The sequence below is a fragment of the Myotis yumanensis genome, unplaced genomic scaffold (assembly GCF_028538775.1).
Source record: "Myotis yumanensis isolate MYYU_CA2020_CCGP unplaced genomic scaffold, mMyoYum1.0.hap1 SCAF_6, whole genome shotgun sequence".
Classification (NCBI taxonomy): domain Eukaryota; kingdom Metazoa; phylum Chordata; class Mammalia; order Chiroptera; family Vespertilionidae; genus Myotis; species Myotis yumanensis.
This window is the reverse complement of record NW_027223757.1, coordinates 8172465-8195261: the sequence shown is the minus strand read 5'-3', so window position 1 is coordinate 8195261 and position 22797 is coordinate 8172465. Positions and strand designations below refer to the sequence as shown.

The window sequence follows — 22797 nt, the reverse complement described above, 5'->3', positions numbered from 1 at the left end:
TGTGTGTGACAGGGGGCGGGGCCACAACCTCCCTATCCGCCCTGCTCTGTTCGTGACAGGGGAAGGCACCCCAACCCCCTGATCAGCCCTGTTCTGTGCCTGATAGGGGGGAGCTCCCCAACCCCCTGATCGCCCTGCGGCTCTGTGTTTGACAGGGTGCGGCGCACCAACCCCCTGATCAGCCCTGCTCTGTATGTGACAGGGTAGAGCCATAACCTCTCCATCGGCCCTGCCCTGAGTGTGACAGTGGCGGCGCCCCAAACCCCTGATCGACCCTGCTCTGTGGGTGATAGAGAGTGGCGCCCCACCCCCCCTCCACGGGCCTCGCTCTGTGTGTGACAGGGTAGAGCCATAACCTCCCCATTGGCCCTGCCCTGAGTGTGACAGAATGCAGCGCCCCAACCCCCTGATCTGCCCTGCTCTGTGCATGACAGGGGAGAGCTCCTCAACCCCCTGATGGTCCCTGCTCTGTGCGTGACAGGGGGGAGCTCCCCAACCCCCTGATCGCCCTGCGGCTCTGTGTTTGACAGGGTGCGGCGCCCCAACCCCCTGATTGGCCCTGCTCTGTGAGTGACAGGGGGCAGTGCCCCAACCCCCTGATTGGCCCTGCTCTGTGAGTGACAGGGGTCAGCGCCCCAACTCCCTGATCGGCCCTGTTCTGTGCGTGACGGGGGTGGCGCCGCAACCTCCCCATCGACCCTGCCTTGAGTGTGACAGGGGGCGGTGCCCCAACCCCCGAATCAGCCCTACCCTGAGCGTGACTGAGGGTGGCATCGCAACCTCCCAATCCGCCCTGCTCTGTGCATGACAGGGGGCGGCGCCCCAACTCCCCAATCGGCCCTGCTCTGAGCCTGACCAGGGGCTGCACCTAGGGATTGGGCCTGCCCTCTGCCACCCGGGAGCAGGCCTAAGCCAGCAGGTCGTTATCTCCCGAGGGGTCCCAGACTGCGAGAGGGCACAGGCCAGGCTGAGGGACCCTCCTCCCCCCCGAGTGCACAAATTTTTGTGCACCAGGCCTCTAGTAGTTGATAAATGAGTAAATATTCATATATTTGTGGTATGTGCTTATTTAACTAGTGAGGTGTGCAATCAATGAAGGTTAAACACCAATGATTTATAGACTCAAGTCCAAATTCTCTGACATGCAATAGCCCTAACTACAAGGTGTCTCCAATGTTCTCGTCCGACCTTATTTCCCCTCAATCACATGATTCATCCTAAGTTCAGCTAACCAGGGTCACTTGCTTTCCTCCTGCAGAGCTCAGAACTGTCTCGCCTGTGCCTTTGTTCTTGATGTCCCTTTCCAGGGATACCTTTCTTCCGGTCCCTGTGTGCCCCGACTCCTAAGTCCAGTACCGATTTCCCTTTGTAGACTCTTCCCTGACCTTACCCCTCTGGAGGCAACCTACCCCTCTTCCGTATGTCCCAGTGCTCCTCTGTGCCGCCACCGGGGCAGCCTGACTTCCTGCCCAGGTCACTGACATTCACGCCTAATCTCACTGTAAGGGGACACACGTCTTCAGGTCAGCAGCGGTCACTGACACCTTTCCCCAGCTCACATTTCCCAGTTCCGTGCAAGCCTAAGTGAGAGAGTCAGTGTAACCTGGCCAGTGATTCAAATCCAGCTCTCACAAACAAAACATGTGACAAACATAAATGCCACAGTAAGCCATTAGTCTTTCGCAGAGGATTTGACATTTCACAGTAAATCCGATCAACTGGGAAAAGGCAGCAGTAAATACCTCTATTTGCTCCGCCACGGGCTGTTCAAACACATTGGCCAGTTTCTGCAGAAGCATGTATTTACTGTCAGCCAGCGACGTACACAGCACCTTCAGATCGTTCTAGGGGGTGAGAAATAGGAAGACTTAACATGTGCACCGGGGAACTCAAATGGTTATAAACGTAACACACGCTCTTAGAAATAATATACAGGTGTGGGAATTTTATGTCCAGAGAAACCAATACTGTTCTAGGGGAAGATACAAGAAACTGGTAACAATTTACTTTAAATGCTAAATTTGAGATTTGAATAATCTTTACACAAACCATTTCCAACACAATATACAAGGAGGCAAGGCATACAAATAAAAAAGCAATACTGGCCACCCTAAACTTCTTGTTATGTCTGAAATAAATGTGCACATTTAAACATTCCAGCAGAAATATTACACTAATGACTTCTATCTAGTAAAACAACCCAGTGATGTTACCCTGATTTGGGAAGAAAATAAAATTCTTAAGAATAATATGGTTCCTTTCTTCCTCTCTCCTCTGCTTCTCTCTCTCTCTCACTTCCTGCTTTTCCCTAGTTTCAAAGAAAGTGTACACGCTTATCAAAGCCATCCAGAAGTTTAGAAAAGAACTGTTTTCATGATGACCAAAGACATATTAAGAGAAAACACCAAAAGACCTTATCCACGTCTTTTGTCCACAAACATTACTCACTTAAAAGTCCAACTATGCCCTGGCCGGTAGCTCAGGTGGTTAGAGCAGCGTCCTGATAGCCAAGGCTCTGGTTCAATCCTCCCCCCGCCCTTCTCTCTCTCCCTCCCTCAAAAAAAAAAAAAATCAATCAATAAAAAAGTTCAAGTATTTATATTGAGTTAGAGTTGTACAAAAATGAGATAACTATCAGAATTTTGGTATCCAATTCTAAAGGGAATAATAAACTGGAACAAAGCAGGAATGATAAAAAGTTCAATCCTGCCCTTCCCCCACTCCCCCAAAATCAGCAAATTCCTTATTGGTCGGAAATGTGTCTGATGGGCTGGGTGTCCGTCACAGGGTGAAGTTTGATCACATCCTCTTCACTGGGGGCAAGTGCCTGTCACCAAGATGAAAAATTCTGGCCACCTCACCAGGAGAAGGACAATCACAGCAAGGAAGAAAAATCAACTTTCAGGCTGTGTGGGAGCATCACCACACAAAATGTCAAGCTATCCCTACCCGGTTTGGCTCAGTGGATAGAGCATCGGCCTGTGGACTGTAGGGTCCCAGGTTTGATTCTGGTCAAGGACACATGCCTGAGTTGTGGGCTTGATCTCCAGTAGGGGGCATGCAGGAGTCAGCCAATCAATGATTCTCTCTCATCATTGATGTTTCTATCTCTCTCCCTCTCCCTCACTCTGTGAAATCAATAAAAATATATTCAAAAAAACAACTACAAAAAAAACCACAAAATGTCAGGCTAAAAAGCAAAATTGTGAGTGGATTGTGTAGTAAATTATATATTTTTTAAAGCAATGAACAGGAGAATTAGAAAGAAGCATATGATTCTAAAAGGCAATAGCTGTCGCTAACTCAAACCCAAACCAATCTGCAAGCCTAGTTGTAGACTAAATAGGAAAATGTAATAACAGCACTGGAAAAATGTTGCTAGAAACAAGGGTTTTGTTTATGAGATATGATATTGTTTGCATTACCACAAAACCCTATGAGGCAGTTAGTAGGGTGTGATTTAAGAGTTGCAGACATGAAGGCTCTGAGAGGCAGCTAAGGTTATAGAGCAGTAGGTAACAAAGCCAGAATTTGAATTCAGGGGGACTGGCTTTGGAGACTTTGTTCTTTATTTCTTTTTTTAAAAATATTTTTTTATTGATTTCAGAGAGGAAGGGAGAGGGAGAGAGATAGAAACATAAATGATGAGAAAGAATCATTGATCGGCTGCCTCCTACACACCCAAAACTGGGATCGAGCCCAAACCTAGGCATGTGCCCTGACCAGGAATCGAAAAGTGACCTCCTGGTTCATAAGTCAATGCTCAACCACTGAGCCATGCTGGTCAGGCCGGAGACAGTTTTATTATTATTTTTTTAAATATATTTTATTGATTTCACAGAGGAAGAGAAAGAGAGAGTTAGAAACATCAATGAGAGAGACACATTGATTGGCTGACTCTTGTACGCCCCCTACTGGGGATGGAGCCCGCAACCCTGGCATGTGCCCTGACAGAGAATTGAACCCAGGACCTCTTGGTCCTTGGGCGAAGCTCAATCCACTGAGCCACACCAGCTGGGCTGGAAACTTTGTTCTTAATTTTTGCTCTTTTGACTGCAAAATGAATATTAGAACAATGCTTAGCTACTAGAGATGTTGTGAAGATTAAAGACAAGAGTACATGTGAAAATATTTTGTGAATAAAAAAAATGATACACAAATGTTTGTGGTAATTTTACTTTGTAGTTTTAAGAATGTAAATTACCTGAAGGCAGTGGTAATTGGTCCCTCTAGAACAGTGGTTCTCAACCTTCCTAATGCCACGACCCTTCAATACAGTTCCTCATGTTGTGGTGACCCCCAATTTCATTGTAAATTGAACATAATTAAAGCATAGTGATTAATCACAAAAACAATATGTAATTATATATGTGTTTTCCGATGGTCTTAGGTGACCCCTGTGAAAGGGTCATTCGAGCCCCAAAGGGGTCGCGACCCACAGGTTGAGAACCGCTGCTCTAGAATGATCAAACATGTCAAACTTGCAGCCGGTGGGCCCCATGCCTCAATTTAGTGAGGCATGCGGCCCACTGGCCATGAGTTTGACATGCTTGCTCTAGATATGTACACAGAAAATTCCTTGTGTCTTGGCTAACGCTACATTTATTTAACATTTTACAGTATTTTTTTAAATCAAAACTTTTACACAAAACTCTTGGCCCTAATCACAGATATCCATTTTGTAAAACTACCGTGTCTGTTAAAAATAAAATTCAGTTAAAACTTACGTATTCCCAAAGGTGGCTTTTTATTAGGAATGAAAATCAACAGTAAACGGTTATCAGCTACTTTTGCATTTGCTGAAATTTATAGTCATAGGAAAAGTTTCATAAGCACACAGTTATGCAGTTGGCAACAGTCTCCAGTCTGGGCTAAAAGGCAGTCAGCCTGAGGAGTGAGGACTGGGAAGGAATGCCATATGTCTGAGCGCAGGTGGAACTAATTAGGCCACAGTCCCTTGCAATGGGCCTGGGTATTGGGGTCCAGGCTTTGCTCTGTATTACAGCCCTGCCTGCATGTTATTTTGGTTATATGTTTTAAACGCTACTATTATCAACTGGAAATTGTAATTATACTGTGCCATAAATATGACTTTTATTGGTTGAGTTTAAATTCCTATTCAGCCCTTAGTGTAGTTAGCTGGTTTTCTCAAGTTCCATTTCTGGGAGAATAAAAGTCGGTTTTCTAATACGAGTTCAATCCCCTAGTTCAGCGGTTCTCAACCTGTGGGTCGCAAACAATGAAAATACATCCTGCATATCAGATATTTACATTACGATTCATAACAGTAGCAAAATTACAGTTAAGAAGTAGCAACGAAAATAATTTTACGGTTGGGGGTCACCACAACATGAGGAACTGTATTAAAGGGCCGCAGCATTAGGAAGGTTGAGAACCACTGCCCTAGTTTTTCTGTGATGTTCTTGCTCCTCATTGTTCATTTGAAGAAAAAAATAGGTCTAGGTATATCACACCTCAGTTAGACATCCTGTTTATGACACCCTCTTCTGGCTTCTGCTTAGAGCAAACTAATAACTCTTTGCATGGAGGATGGGCAAACAACTCTTGACAATGTCTTACCTGGAAATTCAGTATTTGCTGAAGTCTTTCCTTCATCTGATGACATCGTTGATTTACTACTGAGTCTAACAAGGACAGCCTCCCCAAAAGACACCCCAAAGTGTCTTCGATAACATCGCGGTTATCACTATTCTCCGGAAATGCTTGGGAAAACAAGTTCTTGTTCTTATCCATCTCTTCAGACATTTCCTTAATATCTTTGGCAAGAGTCTAGGGTTGATCAAAAAGAAGACCATTTGAGTGTTTAGACCCAGGAATCTTTATACAAATCAGGTCTTTACCCCCTAGGAAGTCAAGCGCTGTGTAATGCCATATACTCACAGGCATAGGCTGGCAAACTTACCTCTTGGTTGAAGAGGCAAGTCTCGGTTTCTTCTGGTGTAAGGGCTGTGGCAAAAAGTAAACGTTCTTCAACATCATCCAGCCACGTAGAGGTAGCCCAGACTCCATCATATAACTTCTGCTCCAAGTGAATGTTCTGCCTCTTTGTCCCTCCGCCCTGGAAAAAAGAAGTGGAAGAAGGAATTCATTACAGCATCTTGAGAAATCAAAGAAAATTACCAGGATGAGTCTTTGGAGTTTAGGGTCATTCAGAGCTATTCACTAGGGTTGGGTCTCAAGAGTTCATGCCCAGGGTGGGAAACCTCACGAAGATCCATGAGCAAACTCAGAGCGCAGCCTTACCTGGGATGAGACCTCCTCAAAGGCCTCGTTCAACCCATCGAGCAAGGACGTCACTGCAGATTTATCGTGGGCCGGCCCGTCTCCTTTGTACAGGGGCACGCCAGCCAGGAGCCGGTTTGGCCTGCTGAAAAGCTGCAGAAAAACAGGGGCGGCTTACATAAGAGCACTGTGTCCAGGTTCCTCAGATCCAAAGGGAAGTCCTAGAGTTTACTGCCGTGGAACGGCCCAGGTGAGTGCTAGCCCAGGACACAGGACTAGTTTCTATTGTCGAAAGCCTGCTGGGCCATGGCTGTGGTGAGCACCCCAGGCTTGTCTGGGTTCTAGCCTCACTCACTAGCTCTCCAAGGTGCCCATTCCTCTGACTCTCTGGCTTCTGCTTGGAGCAAAGTAATAGCTATTTCTCTGGAACCTTCTGTTGCTATCTTCAATTCCATTGGGTGTGGCTTGCTTGACTGGGTCAAGTCCAACATCACTCAGCACCTACCCATCTTGCAAACCAGCCTGCACCTGGGTTACAGGAGCAATTCCAGCTGACCACTGGCTCCCCCTGCCTTTTAGAACCACCGAGGTCCCAATAGTGCAGTGGTTCTCAACCTTCTGGCCCTTTAAATACAGTTTCTCCTGTTGTGACCAAACCATAAAATTATTTTCATTACTACTTCATAACTGTAATGTTGCTACTGTTATGAATCATAATGTAAATATCTGATATGCAGGAGGGTCTTAGGCGACCCCTGTGAAAGGGTTGTTCAACCGCCAAAGGGGTTGCGACCCACAGGTTGAGAACCGCTGCAATAGTGTTTCATTAAGGTCTTCTGAAACTATTAAATACTAGAAGTAGTGAGGAAAAATAAGATGACTTGACAATTTAGTTCCAGATTTTGGAATTTCTTTTATCCTAGACGTATATACATCCCTAATTTACATCCCTAATTTTCAAAGTCGTAAAAAAGGGGGAGACACAATGTAATGATTTATTCTAATGAGTAATCAGGTATGGATTATCTCTGGGGAAAAATGGTACCTAGAAATCAAATTTTCACATATAAACATGTCATTACTAGGGGAAATGTGAAATGGGCTTGTTAGGAAACATGTAGGAAGAATCATTTGTTTCATGCCTTATTTTGCATTGGAAATGAAAATATAGAGGACTGCACAGTTATACTGTCTCAGCCACGCTGGGCATCTTCTATGAAAGTGAATACATAAGAGAGAATGTGCGGTACCACTTGCTCTTGTTCCTGTGCCAGGGCATCCCGCAGCAGCCTCTGCTTGGCACTGACTTCCTGCTGGAGGCTCTCCCACTTCATCCGCATCTGGCCTTCCGCAGGGGCCTGCTCTCCTTCCATCCCCAACTCCTGGGATGACACAGCAGGTTTTTCACTATTAGAAGAATAAACAATCCAAGTTTACAATGTGGGCAAAAAGGTGGTCACTTATTGCGTGCATGAGCTGTGGCCTCTAAAATTAGAACCAGATTACTCTGGTTATTAGCTTACACTTAAAAAAAATTAAAATTTTAAAAAATGTGAGTCTAACCATAAACAAATATAGGATAATGCAACCAGGGCCACAATGATAATTTAAAAATACATTGAAAATAGCTCAACATTAAAGATAAAAATAATTGTATTTTGGGGATCAGAAAGTATATGGATTCGTATTCTTTGACAAATAGCCCACAAATTTAATTTAAAAATGTAAAAATACTACTTGGTCTCTGCAAGTTTTTACCCCAAGTCCAAGGCCAGGTTTCAGGACGTGGATTAGGGTTCAGGACATGAGAGGAAGACACCTGCACCTCATCCTTCAGGACAGGCAGCAGTGTGCATCTGAGGATGACTGTGGCTCTTAGGGTGACACAGAGCTGAGTTTTTAAATCCCTGCACCATATGCTGTACACCTGAAACTAATATAATATTGAATGTCAACTAATTTACAAACATTAAAAATAAATGCACATTAGCCCAGCTGGCATGGCTCAGTGCTTGAGTGTCCACTTATGAACCAGGAGGTCACGGTTGGATTCCCAGTCAGGGCACGTGCTCGAGTTGCGGGCTAGATCCTCAGTGGGGGGTGTGCAGGAGGCAGCCAATCAATGATTCTCTTTCATCATTGATGTTTTTATCTCTCTCTCTCTCTCTCCCTTCATCTCTGAAATCAATAAAAAAAAATATTTAAAAAAATAAAAAATAAATAAATGCAGGTTTGACTTGTGACAGTCACAGCTTTCACAACCCCTCTGTGAAGAAGATAGTCCCTTCTTATTCTCATTCCACAGAGGAGCAAACCAGGCCTCAGAGCTGAGTTACTTTTCCATGGTGACAGCAGTTGAACTAGGATAAAACCCAGACCTCACTCAAAACAGAGGGATCATTCCTCTCTACTTTCCTTCCCAACCCTCAGACTCAAGTCTTCAACTTGAACATTGTCCAACTTCCTTCATTTTTCTTCTAATACTTTACTCTTCTGTGTATAAGACTTTCCTTCTCCACTCTACAACAGGACACAAAGCTCAATGAGCTTGCATGCAGAAATTATAAAAACAGATCCTCGAGAAAAAGCAACATCTTTCGTAGGCAGAATGAGGTTGAGGGAAGATAGGTTCTTACAGGGAAAATGTTTTGCAGTTAGATATTCAGAAAGAAACATAACTTTATAATGTTTATTTTATTTTTACCCCTATTTGATTTTTAAAAAACAAACTCATGTACCATCTCTGGACAGATATGCTGAGCATACTGGAAAGAAGTCAAATAAGTTAGCCCGCACACTCCCTAGCTGTATTCATGCCACACAATAAAATATTCAAAATGCAAGTAAACTATATATCCTAAAGAGAAAAAATAATGATTAAATTTTTTCAGGTGTTTAAAATAAAAGTTTGATTAAGATGCTTGCATTTCTTCAGATGTTATGGAATCAGTGACCAGAATAGAAAGAGCGTGTGGAAACCTACCCAGCACCACCAGAGGTCTCTGCCGCTGAGTGCTGGGTGAGGATTTCCTCTCCACGACTGGCTACTGACCGGAGAAGGCTCTTCTGCTCTGCTAACTCCTGCTCCAACTCCTGCTCAAGGAAAAGAACAAACAAACACAGCTTGTGATTTCATGAGCATCATCTGCAATCATGGTTCTATGTCTACAACAGCCTCAGAGAACTCGTGCATACATGTTTAAGTTTGCATGGTGCATAAAAGGTGTGGTGGAGGGAAAGGCTCACACATCTCTCCAAACTACTCTACAGCTTTCATGGCTTTGATAAAACAGACCTGAAAAATCTTGGAGGAAAAGAAAAAAAAAAAAAAAAAACCAATGGAAAATTAACATTTTGCTGGGCAATGGTGCCCTCAAGTGGTACAACATGAACTTTCAATTTTCAAAATGAATGCTGCCTTTTTCCCAGCTGAGACTGGTCCTCAAGAGCAGCTGTTCTTTAATTCCCCGCTTACTTGATAAGTTTGTTTATCACTGAATTCAGTTTTACTTTTTCATATTTAGTGATAAATGCCTTTGCTCTTTGAAAAAATAATTTAATATGCCCGATTCATAAAGTTAAGGTATCAATTAGGAATCGTTCTTATTCATCAAAGCTCATTATTTTCACTAGGCAATAATTTGCAATCCAATTTTGTGATGGTATCTACTTGAAAGTAAAAAATAAATTACATTTATTTAAAAAAAGCATGTAACTCAGACTTTCACCAATTCTCAGAGGCCTCCCTGAGGTTTTTGTTATATAAAATAGTCTGAAATTGGGGCAAGTCTGAAAATAGAGCAGATAATCTCGATAAGGATTTTAATTGTTACATTATTTGTAAAGCTTGTATTAAAAAAATAGACTTTAAAATGACCAAGCACAAAAATAGAAAATAAGAAAACAAATAAACAAACAAAACCACAGAAAAATGGCCAAGCATTCCAGTGGTCACGAGGAAATATGCTGAACCATTTAGCCGGGTCTCTGTGAAGAGCAGACAAAGGTGCATTCTGTCTTTAGAACACAAGAAACTTGTTCTTCTAAGCCAGTGGTTCTCAACCTTCTGGCCCTTTAAATACAGTTCCTCATGTTGTGACCAAACCATAAAATTATTTTTGTTGCTACTTCATAACTGTAATGTTGCTACTGTTATGAATCGTCATGTAAATATCTGATATGCAGGAGGGTCTTAGGCGACCCCTGTGAAAGGGTTGTTCGACCCCCAAAGGGGTCGCGACCCACAGGTTGAGAACCACTGTAAGCGTTTCTCTCCGGTGAGTGCTTGGCATACGGGCAGTCTAGAGAGAGGTTAGGAAATGCTTTACTTTTTGTTGCTGGAGACTGCTCTGTCGCTGGAGGGCCCATGTGGAGCGAGCTTGGGCCAGCCAGTCCTGGACACCGGGCCTCTGGGTGGCAGCTGGGTCACCGTCGCTATCCTCCTTCTCTTGCGCTGCCCCCTGTTTTTAATGAAACAGAAATCAAGAGTCATCCGCACATAGGCAAACTCTGACTGGAGCGGAGTGCCAGCTGCTTCAGTGTGGTCTCAATAATACCAAAGCGGCTCCATTTAGATGGGAAACCATATTTTTTTTAAAAAATGGCTCTAGCTGGTTTGGCTCAGTGGAAAGAGCGTCAGCCTGCAGACTGAAGGGTCTCCGGTTCAATTCTGGTCAAGGGCACATGCCTGAGTTGCAGGCTCGATCCCCAGTGTGGGGCATGCAGGAAGCCGCCAATCAGTGATTCTCTCTCATCACTGATGTTTCCATCTCTCTCTCTCCCTTCCTCTCTGCAATCAATAAAAATATATTAAAACAATGGTAACACAAAACCCATCAAACTTATGGCATTTGTAGGAGGAAGAACAATAAATAGATGATTATACTCAGACATATTTGAGGGCAATACTGCCTATTTAGAAGCTGGACTTTTTAGCTGACTGATGTGGTCACCAGACATTATTCCACAATATTTTCCAGAAGAACATAGTAATTCTAGATCTCACTTCCTCTACTCACACCACCAGGACCAGACCCCACTGCTATTTGCCGCCACCACTGGCTTCGACAAAGAAGTTCAGCCCTAGCTGGTTTGGTTCAGTGGGCTGCAGACTGAAAGGTCCCAGGTTCGATTCTGGTCAAGGGCACATGCCCAGGTTGTGGGCTCGATCCCCAGTGGGGGACATGCAGGAAGCAGCCAATCAATGATTCTCTCTCATCATTGATGTTTCTATCTCTCTCTTCCTCTCCCTTCCCCTCTGAAATCAATAAAAATATATATTAAAAAATACAAAAATTCAAAACAAATAAATAAATTAGGAGAAAGACCAACGTAATTCTGTATTATCTGGTAGGAATGTATCCTTCTGCTTGCTTGTTCTGACGGGATTTGCAAGGCCCTAACGCACTCATATCAGAATGGGATTCATTCCTATTGAGAGATCTTCTACTCACCTACGTGTATATGTCAGAGGATAAACTGCACAATTTGAATATAGCTCGTTCACTAAGTACTTCTTAAGTACCTACTGTGTGTCAACCACTGTTCCAGGCATTGGGGATATTTTTTCAAGAAGGAGCCAGACAGGGGTCCTACTGGGGAGACAAACAATAAGCAAGCAAGAGAAGGTAAGAGCTACAGAGAACAGGAAACCAGAAGATGGACAGAGTGAAGGGGAAAGTTTTCCGAGGCTGCTCGGTGCAGGCATCCTCAGAGACAGTTACACGGAGCCCAGAACAATGGCAAAGGTAGGGGAGGGCCCTGCAGGCCCTGGGACCAGCAGGGCAAAGGCCAGGGAAGGAAGAGGCTTGGCATCTCATAGAGAGCAGCACAGTGAAGGGCCCAGTGTGGCTGGAGCAGGGTGGGGGCGGGGAGGGCAGAGATTTTATAGGTCATTTCATAGAGGAGTGGGCCTGCTGTCTCGTCGGGAGCTGCTGCTGTTGTCCTTTGGTTCTTTGCTGACTTTGATCACAGAATGGGATCCAGCCACCACGCCGGCTCATCCGCCTGAGTGCCCACAAAGGCCCTTAGCTCCTCTTATTTTCAGAATTGCACTAACTATTGTGACTGGGGGAAAGGGATTCTGGAAAGTTACCTCACAGGGTGTTTTGACCTTAAATTCCTACCTGGGCCATCAGGGTGGGAAGTCACTCCCCAGCCATACCTTTGCCTTAGGCAAGCCCTGCCATTGTCTCTGCGCATTTAGGTTAACACACCTGTGGACCAATCCCTGCCCCCTCCAGAGAGCACATAATCTGTTCACCATCCTGTAACCCAGTCCCCGCCTTGCTTTTCCCACCTCCAGGTCATCTTTCTTCTTTCCCCTCCTTCATTTCAAACGCTTAAATGAAGCTTATTCTCCTGAGCATTTGAGATCTTGCCATTCCCCCCCATATGTTGTCAGTCTGGCTCAAATAAACTCATAAAAATTCTCTGCATATTTGGACGTTTCTTACGTAGACACTATGACAGGGAAATAGATGGTGCCTGTTTATCTTTCTAGTCATTAAAATCCCATTATCAAATTGTAAAACGTTTGAGATGATAAACTTTGCAAAGTTGCTATCAGTGCTTGAAGTGAAATAAACTGAAGGAAACAAGAAAACAGTGAAACCTACAGGGAATGTTATCCATAATCTCTTCCCAGATTCTGAGCCACCTGAGCTCACAGTACTTTTCTTTAAGATGATCCAGCTTCACAGCCAGAGAATGTGGTGTAGACAGAACAACGCCACCGGTCTAAAATGTGCCGTCTCCATGTTGCAGGGCCTTCGGAATGCGTGCTCAGTGACACCCCGCTGAGAACATTCCCACTCCTGCAGGAAAGCCTCCCACAGAAAAACAGTGACCTTCCTGAAGGTGGGGGTGTGGGCTGAACGGACACTCCTCCAGGACTAACGCCCAGGCATTTCCACATGAAGCAGTTGCTCTCTATCTGAGAACACACCACTGACCCAGAATTAGTTCTGAGAGACCCGGGACCTCCTGGCAAGGATGAGGCAGCAGATCGACAGGGACCAGGAGAGGACGACCCCAAAGGAGTCAGTGTAGGAGCCTGACCGCTGTCCCCAATCAGAGCCACAAACAGAGGTCAAGGCCATGACCTGCTGTCTCCCTTGGGTGGGATCCTGTCACCTCCCCCTGCTCTGCTCTTAGAACAGTTCGTTTTCAGAGCTGAAGACGCACATGATAACGTCTCCGTTCACCACCCCGTCCTTCTAACACAGGCCAGGCCTGTCTGACTGAGAGCTGTCCTTTCAAAGCCCTCCTGCCAAATGTGCGCTTAGAAAAAGGACAGCAGCAACGTTGGGTCTAAGGACAGCGTCGTCACTGCCCAAGCACACACACACATGTTCAGATTGTAAGACCGGCTAGACAGCCAGTCATATTTGACAGACTGAAGCCACAGCTTTAGAGAAAAGGGAACTAGGCAACCTGAGGGGCGGATGCCTCATCTGTATTTTCTAGGTTTTTTAGTTAGTTTTTCTCTGACCGATTTAGTCATTTTGAAACATAACCCTTGGACCACAGGAAGCAAAAGAAAGGATGGAGAATCCGGCTGGGATTTCATTCCTTCCCCTGGGATTTCATTCCTGGAATGAGAAGGCACAGACAGAAGGGATAAGATAACAGCAGTCACCATCTCTGAGGTTTGATAGCAGTTTTCTCTCTTAGCTAGGGACTAGGAAGTAAATGACTTCGGTCCCCAGAGTCCCCCGTGGGCGGAGCCACATAGCTGTTTATTTTGGAAATACTAGAACAGTAACTGCTTTTGCCAGGAACATTCCTTAGAAGATTAGCGAGGACTGGAGAATGCTAAACAGTAAATAAAACATTTCTTTATAAAGCATTTAATTATTTATATAGGGCTAACTCACTGCTCCCTGGGGGGATAATAACGTGTGAAATGACCTAAGCTTCTTGTAAAAGAAAAGATAACGTAATTCAAGAGATATTATCGTATGCCAGTAAGTCTGTGTCCCTTCACATAGAGAAAGAACCCATGGGGGAGGGGGAGCTAAAGAGGTTGGTTATTCATTGATACAAACAGAAGTCCACCTAGAGAGAATGGCCTTAACAGAGATGGCCACTTTATAAATAAGTAGCTCTGAGAAATGAGGTGCCTCAGGCCCCACACGAGTTAGGAAGCTATTCCAGTCCTCCTGACTCTCACCAACCCCAACTGAAGAGTCCAACTTCACTAACATGTACATTTGATGGAAGATGTCTTTCCCCCAACAGCCCTTAGTGAATCTCAGATCAATTCTGAACTTTCTACACGAAGGGGAACAATCCTTTTCATGGCAACAATAATCCACACAGCGTTCCTTTTAGTCCTACAACTGGAAAAATAATCTCTTCAAAAAGGTCTAATTATTTTTTAAAAAACAAGCCATCAAAATCTTACATGCTGGAAACTCATTAGATGAAAGATGGTAAAATGTATAAGTATTTTAAAAATGAACAATGACTAATTTCAAGGCAGTCAAATAGTTTGCACAACAGTATCCCCAGGATAGCTTACACCTGCAGGCTGCATCAGGCCTTGACTCAATGTGAAGACCCTCTGTGGCCTGGGGCAGCACCTCCCAGGTGTGAGCAGCACAGGTGGCTGTCAGCACAGCCCAGCCCAGACTAGTCTAGCCTTCGAGCATTTAGCAGGGCCTTTCCTCACAACGAATGTGTTTTGCAAACTGTTAGCTATTGTTATTCATTATTATACTCACTGTGATTTGAGTGCCTCGTATGAACATTACCTGCCTTAACATAATATCCTCAGAATATTTTAAAGTTAAATACTATTATTATCCCCATTTTACAGATGAGAAAACTGATCTGTAAGAAAGGGAAGTTCAAGGATCTCGCCCAGGTCTCTGGTGAATACCTGGTGGGACCAAGCTGGGGGGGACGTTAGAACAGCAGAACCATCTCTGCCACCTGGATATGCTTTATTTGGCACACACATTATTTTTAAATTTTAGAATTAAGTTTTTCAAATTAGAAGATTTTAGATATAAATCCTCATTTCCTTTCTCTGGAAGACCTAGCAATGCTGACTGTCAATTCTTGTGTGCTGATAGCTGGAGTGCACAGCTGCTCCTCAGATGCTTGCCAAGGTCCTGGCTGGACCTGCTTCATGAGTTCACATTCCCTCCCCAGGCCCGAGCCCCTGGGATGTGTGCCCATTTAATCTTCGATGTGTCCTTGGACCAATCCTCTGTCCCTTCCATTCCTACCTGCCTCAGGGGGCAGGGCCCAGCTGGAGCTTCATAAATGAGCTATCCCAGAGAAGAAACCATTGCTTCTAATAGTTTTCTATTGATTAGGTTTGATGTTTTCGATCATATAATCATGCCGTTAACAGAGAACTGAAGATAGGTAGGTTAGTCTGAAAAAATCATTACACTGAGAAAAAAGAAGCAATCACAGTGAATGGCCATTGAATTCCCACCACGACTTTTGTGGCCCGTCCCCGGCCAGCATCTGCACTCAAATATGGGTATTCCCTTCCCTCCCGATACTGGATCCTATCTTCTCCCTCCTACACAAGTTGGTTCTTGCAATCTCACTCCTTTTTCATCAGGTTTTCCTCCACTGAGTTACAGTGGAACCTCGTTTCTCGAACTTCATTCATTCCAAGAGGCTGTTCGAGAAGCGATTTGTTCGAAAACTGAATCATTTTTTCCCATTAGAAATAATATAAATTGAATCAATCCATTTCAGACCCCCAAATGATTCTGATTCAACCTTTCTTATATACCTGTCTAATGTACTGTTTAATATATAAATAAACACTTTTTTCTTAAATTTATTGAACCACCCCCTACTAGCCTTAAAGGAATTTTTCAGACATTACTGCCTTGAGAATGCTATCACCAGCTAATTGCTTTTCCTTTATCCAATCAATAACAATTTTCCTACCTATTCAATTGTCTTTGATTTCGGACAATAACAGTATGAAAGTTTCCTGGGGAGAAATCTGAGTAAAAGTGTTTTAGGGTTCTCTTATAAGGATCTAGAGAGAGATTAAGATATAAACTTAGAATTTATTAGATATGCATGGTAAAAAGTAGAGGGCAAAAAAGCAAAGGAAAGCTCTCAGTTAAAACAAAGGTTAAAAGGGATAAAAATAATAAAGCAGAAAAAATAGAAAACAAAAAGTTGGGTGATATAAGTTTAAACATATCAGTAATCACAGTAAATATAAATGGACTAAACTACCCTTTAAAAATAATGGATTTTTCTGATTAAATAAAATATTTCAAACCAACAAAATATAGCTAAATGTTCTTTACAAGAAGCAAATCTACAACATAAGAACACAGAAAAGGTAAAATCAAAGGAAAGTTAAAATATAAACTAGGCAAATATTACCTACCAAAAGCTCTAGTAATATAAAACAAAAATCACTATAAAGGAATGTTAAGGTCACTACATGATAGTAAAAATGTTCAATTCACCTGGAATACATGACAAGCCTAAAGTTGTGGGTCCTAAATAAAAGTCTAGGTATATCTGAAAAGTAGAATGTAGGAGGAATAAAAGAAAAATGTGAAAATGTTATAGGATACCTTGATTTATGAACCACGTTTACATTTTTTTAAAATTGTGTCTTGCTGGATTTTGCTATTTCTTTCTTTTCCTACACTGCAACCTTTAGGTCTACAGATTCAAACAGTCCTTATAAAACCTATTTGAAAATCTATGCCAAAGTTTGTGTAATGCAGGTAGGTACATAAGTATGTATCATTCCCCACCTTTTCCTTCAGTGGTTCTCAACCTTCCTGATGCCGCGACCCTTTAATACAGCTCCTCATGTTGTGGTGACCCCCAACCATAAAATTATTTTCGTTGCTACTTCACAACTGTAATGTTGCTACTGTTATGAATCGTAATGTAAATATCTGATATGCTATATGTGTTTTCCGATGGTCGCGACTCACAGGTTGAGAACCGCTGCTTTATATGGACGGGCTCAGAAAAGGCATGCCAGCAACGCACAAGGATCCGGGGGTCCTTGCAGCATTGCCTCACTAGGGGCTGGAGCCTCACCTGGATGTTCAGCTGCTTGTCGTGCAGGGCTCTCTGAAGCTCCAGGAGACTCCCCTTGAGGGTTCTCAGCTTCACCGCCAGCTGCTCGGCCTCGTCCTTCGTGTGGGCCTTGCCCTCCAGCAGCAGGTTGTCATTGTGGACAGAGAGCTCCGACAGGGCCACCACCTTCTGCTCTATTTCCACCAGCATGTTCTGGGAGCACAGAAATAAGGGTGAAACTCACACACCCTGTCGGCCTCTACAAAGACCGTTTCCCACAGCGAGACACAACACTTCCTTACGTCTTTCATCCAAAGAATATGTCTTCAGGGTTTTTTTCCCTAGGTTCCCTACAGCCTTGAACAGTATATACAGATTTTTAAAAATACCTTGAGCTTCTAAGTTCTTCTCTTACTTAAAGATTAGATATTATATAATAAGAATATATGGAAAAAAAACACATGGGAAGCCCACTTTAGATAGGCAACAGGATGAGGAGAAAAAGACCATTTTTATAGAAGGGACCCATGGAAGCAAAGTGCTCAGAGCCCCAAACGTCATAATGTGGCCCCAATTCTGTGTAATAGCCCCCATTATAATTATACACCCGGCTCAAATACTAGATTTAAATTGACTAAGGAAGTGTTACATATTTGTGTGATTCCATATGCTTCTAGATTCTAAAGATATTGCCAAAAGATGATTTTAGTACTTTGTAAAAAGTCCTGAAATATATTATTGGAATTATGGACTTTATGTGTAATGATAAAAATAGAGGTATCCGAAGTGAGTGGAGGGAGTAATGACAATCATATTTTGAAGTGCATGTGGCAATTTCAAATGCTAAAAGGAAATGCTAAAAATAGATGTCTCTTCAGAAAGAAACTTTAAAAAAGATGGTCTAAAGAATAAAAAACACTGTCATGTAGCTCTCTATTGTTTAGCATCAAAGCAGAGAAGAACAATGCCTTCCATACACACAGGTAAACTGCCCAAGGAATTAAAAAATTCAAATTATAATAGTCAATACTACAATAAATATCAAATCATAAAAGGAATGGCCAAAATGGAATACTACCTATTTTTTTAAAAAAAGACAATGTTCATCAATGAACGGTTTGTACATAAGGATGTATCATTCCCCACCTTTTGTGTATTTCCTCTGATGTCAAACGGGATAAATATGAAGTCATGCTTACTGATACTTAACCCTGCAGATTAGGTAGGATTTTCTAGAAACTTGCTAGTTAGTTAAATGAAAGAGCTTTTAAAACATACGTCACCCATGTGTGAAGTACAATCTGTGGATAATCTTTGAAATTCAATGATTGGCACAGGGAGTTCATTATCTATTCTCTATACTTACGTGTGTGCTTGAAATTTTTCATGACATAGAGGTAAGACAATCTATAAGAGTAAAAGCGTAATATGCTAATTAGGCCGGACAGCTGAACGACCTTCCAGATGTCCTTCCAGATGACCTTCCAGATGAAGCCGGGGCTGCAAGGGCCAAGGCAAGCCACTGTGGCTGCGAGGACCGAGCCCCTTGCACGAATTTTGTGCATCGGGCCTCTAGTAATAATATAATGAAAACCTTAATGTCATTGTATCTACCTTAATTCCTAGGGACCTCACATCAGAGAAAGGATATTCTCTGCTCCAAAAGACACCTTCTTGTGTTCAGTCTGTCTGCCTCAAACTGACAGTTCGACCAAGTTTGTAAAAATTAAATATCAGAATTAGAACAAAAATTGCAACAGAGCACCTAGGGACACCTCCTGCTGTATTCATCCACAGTCTGATGCTCTGACACCAATTCTTCTCATTGGCTCTGAATGTCTTATTAGCACCAAATACAGGCACTATAAGTGTTTTGGTATCTATGATCTTTTAACAATTTCCTTCAGGAAGTTGAAGATTTTCTAAAATTGGGAACTTACTGGTAAAATTTTTCAAAAGACTGAGTTGAAGTCTGAATTTCATTTAAGCTTTTATAAGGTATTGTTGGCCTACTCTCTAAATATGTGAAGTATATGGCTTGGAAAAAAATCGTATATCCATATCAAGCCTTTTTACCATTATGTTTTCACATCTGAAAATATGCTTTTTACCATTATGTTTTCACATCTGAAAAGATCATTTCCGTACCTGGCAGTCCACCAGCTGGGCCTCCATGTCCATGGGCTCCTTGGAGGTGCCTAGCGTGACGTCCAGAGTGGCCTTAGTGCTTAAGAGCCAGTGGTCCAGCTTGTCAACTTCAGAGCGGTATCTCTGCAGGGCCTGTTCCTGCCTCTGTTCCTCCAGCTGATCATTTAACTTCTCCTAATGAATTAAGCAGAATGTCACATAGATCGCCCGAAGGTAAAATCATTAGGATTCAACACAAGAACAATGATCTCATCTCTGGCTGCACACCAGAATCAACTGTGAAACTTCAAAAGCAAGACAAAAACAAAACAAATCATACACAAAAAAAACTATTCTTGGCCACATACCAGAGCAATAAATCAGAATTTCTGGAGATGAGTTTCAAGATTCATGTTTTTAAAAATCTTTCCCTTTGATTCTAATGTGCACCTAGAGTTTAAGTATTCGTACATAATACAGGACCAGGTAGATAATGTGAATGTTGAAAATTGATCAAAGATTAGAACAAAACAATGGCATAAGATGGTGGGTTGGAAATAGGTACATGACCTCAATGTAGGGAAACTGCAAGGAGTGGTGGGGACTGTGACAAACTGAAGAACATATGGTCCACCTTGAAAGAAAGCATCATGAATTTCAGGCAATTGATTCCCTGCAAGAAGAAGTGGCCCCGTGTTACTAGTTTCTTGAATGAAAGAAGAAATTCTTTTTGCTGTTGTTATTGTTAGATCTCTGTGTGGTTTTTTTCAATGATGGTAAATAATTCATATTAAAAAAAACACACCAAGCCAATCACTTAATTTTAATTTTGAAACTCCACAAATGTTTCATAGAATGATTGGGGATAATATTAATACATTAAAAAGTTAATTCTTAAAATAAGGTACTCTAAATACCTTATTTTAAAATTACTTTATAAATAACTTATTATTTTTAAATTACATGAAAAATAGTTTAACATAAACTTTAAATAAAGCAGAAACATTGATTTTAAATTTATTCTGAACAAGAAATACATGAATATATTATCTGACTAATCTTATAACAGGTAAAACTAGAAGGAGCCTACACACCCAACAACAGGACCATGTTTAATTGAATTATAGTATAATCATCAGCCAAATAAAATAATATTAAGTTCATGTAATAAGAAATGTATTGAGAACTGATTATATCCCAGAGGTACAAGGAGCCAGATACTCTAAAGGATTTTGTGGAGTCTCAGGTCTAATGTCCTATATATTTAGGGCCAGAAATGATAAGAGAGAATAAAGCAAAAATAAACTTTCATGAATCAGTGTGCTTGAATTGGCTAACACTGACTAAAGATTTATTCTTCACAGCATTAGTAATAGTATTCATAATATGCTCTTATTTAAACCCTAGAGGCCCGGTGCACAAAATTAGTGCACAGGTAGGGTCCATAGGCCTGGCTGGCAAACAGGGCTGATCTGTGGGGTAATCGGCAGGGTGATCGGGGCCACCCCCCCCTCCCCCCGCTGGCACCCGCCTTGGCCGGCCTGGGGCCTGTGAGCTGGGGGCAGCTACTGCATTGAGCATCTGCCCCCTGGTGGTCAGTGCTCATCATAGCAACTGGTCTTTCCACTGGTTGTTCCGCTGGTCATTCCGCCGTTCAGTTGATTTGCATATTAGGCTTTTATTATATAGGATAGCAAACCACTGTGCAAACCTTCCATAGTTATTCTTCATAAGGTTCATGTCTACTAACTATTTACTTTCTACATTCTCAGCTTTTCATGCTGAAATGAGGCAAAAAGAAGTGAGAAGATGCTTTTCTGGCTACACACTCACCCAGTGATCCATTCATGAGACCCTCCCTGAGACATAGTACCAGCTCCTCATGTATGAGGAACAATGAAACTGTACATCATGCCCAGCCCCTGTAGCTCAGTGGTTGAGCATTGACCTATGAACCAGGAGATCACGGTTTTATTCCCAGTCAGGGCTTGGCCCAATTCCCAGTAGGGGACATGCAGGAGGCAGCCAATCAATGATTCTCTCTCTCTCTCCCTCTTCTGTCCTCTCTGAAATAAATAGAAATAAATATTTTTTTAAAAGAAAAACTGTACGTCACAAAGTAACCCAGACACTTGTCAACACAACTCTAAGGGACATGGACATGTGGGGCTTCGGAGTTATGTTACCTCCAAAAGCTGTCGTTTCCCTGACGCCTTCATCTTGATGGTGGACATGCGCTCCGCCAAGACGGTGAGCGTGGACTGCAAGGCCAGCTGCTCCCCGGGGTCAGACTCCGGGGACTCGGATACCAGCTCGTTTGCGAGGGATGCCTGCAGCTCGCTGATTTCATCTTGGAGCATGAGGATCTCATCCATCAGTGCCTGCGGGAAAGACGGGAATCACACTCAAGTCCGGATTTCTGGGGACTGAGAAATCCTGTCACCAGCTCAGTCTCCCATCAGTTGAGATGAGTGGATATATTTCACTCAAAGCCGTTTAACCAGCAGATAGGGGGCCTACTAACACAAGTTCCAACATGAAAGTCCCACACGACCTGTCAGAAAAGTTCTGATTTCAAAATCCTGTGTGTCATTAAATTAAGTGAATTTGAACAAGTTCATGAATCTTTCTGGTTTTCAATAGGCTCATCTATAATCTAGGGCAGTGATGGCGAACCTATGACACGCGTGTCAGAGGTGACACTCGAACTCATTTTTTTGGGTTGATTTTTCTTTGTTAAATGGCATTTAAATATATAAAATAAATATCAAAAATATAAATCTTTGTTTTACTATGGTTGCAAATATCAAAAAATTTCTATATATGACAAGGCACCAGAGTTAAGTTAGGATTTTTCAAAATGCTGACACGCCAAGCTCAAAAGGTTCGCCATCACTGATCTAGGGGGCGGGGGCATGCTCAATTCATGCTCGCATCTACAATTCTATGTTGAATATAAAATTCATCACTTTCTTCTTCCACACAATTTTTCCCATTCCCACTCCCAAGTTCCCCAGGTTTGAGACAGCCATGCGTTTTAATCCCAAACTCACATTATACAAGATGGGAGCCATCTATCACCTGTTCGCATTCACCACCCTCTCATTTTTCTCCTTTGCTTCCCCAGCTAACATTTGCCGTTTCACAGGGCTGATTTCCAGCCCCTCTTTCCTCGCTCTGTATCTGTCCCAGGTGAGGGCCATTCCCAAGGCTTTCAATGGTTTCCAAGGCTGAACCCCTCCAAAGGTGCATCCCTAACCCAGACATCCATCCTAACAACAGGCTCCTATATTCAACTTACACATCTCATGGGTATCTCCATCCTATGACGTGTGGAGCCTGCCTCCTCCCCTTCCTTCTCCACCTAAGTAAAGGAGCCACCCTTCTGGGCATATC

The 22797-nt window shown here is 42.8% G+C and overlaps 1 protein-coding gene across 3 annotated transcripts in view; it reads right to left on the bottom strand.

Annotated features, from left to right (window-relative positions):
• The window catches only part of SYNE1 (spectrin repeat containing nuclear envelope protein 1), a 384525-nt gene that overhangs the window by 102131 nt on the left and 259597 nt on the right, over positions 1–22797 (bottom strand). For 2 of the 3 annotated variants that reach the window (XM_070417448.1, XM_070417449.1), the window contains 10 exons: positions 21588–21782; positions 19423–19596; positions 17296–17487; positions 10572–10703; positions 9227–9336; positions 7494–7650; positions 6265–6396; positions 5924–6079; positions 5581–5790; positions 1743–1844 (listed from right to left, as the gene is read on the bottom strand). In XM_070417448.1, coding sequence (XP_070273549.1) covers positions 1743–1844; positions 5581–5790; positions 5924–6079; positions 6265–6396; positions 7494–7650; positions 9227–9336; positions 10572–10703; positions 17296–17487; positions 19423–19596; positions 21588–21782 — 1560 coding nt within the window. Of the gene's footprint in view, positions 1–1742; positions 1845–5580; positions 5791–5923; positions 6080–6264; positions 6397–7493; positions 7651–9226; positions 9337–10571; positions 10704–17295; positions 17488–19422; positions 19597–21587; positions 21783–22797 lie in introns of those variants that run through there. The other variant, XM_070417450.1, reaches the window with a different exon arrangement.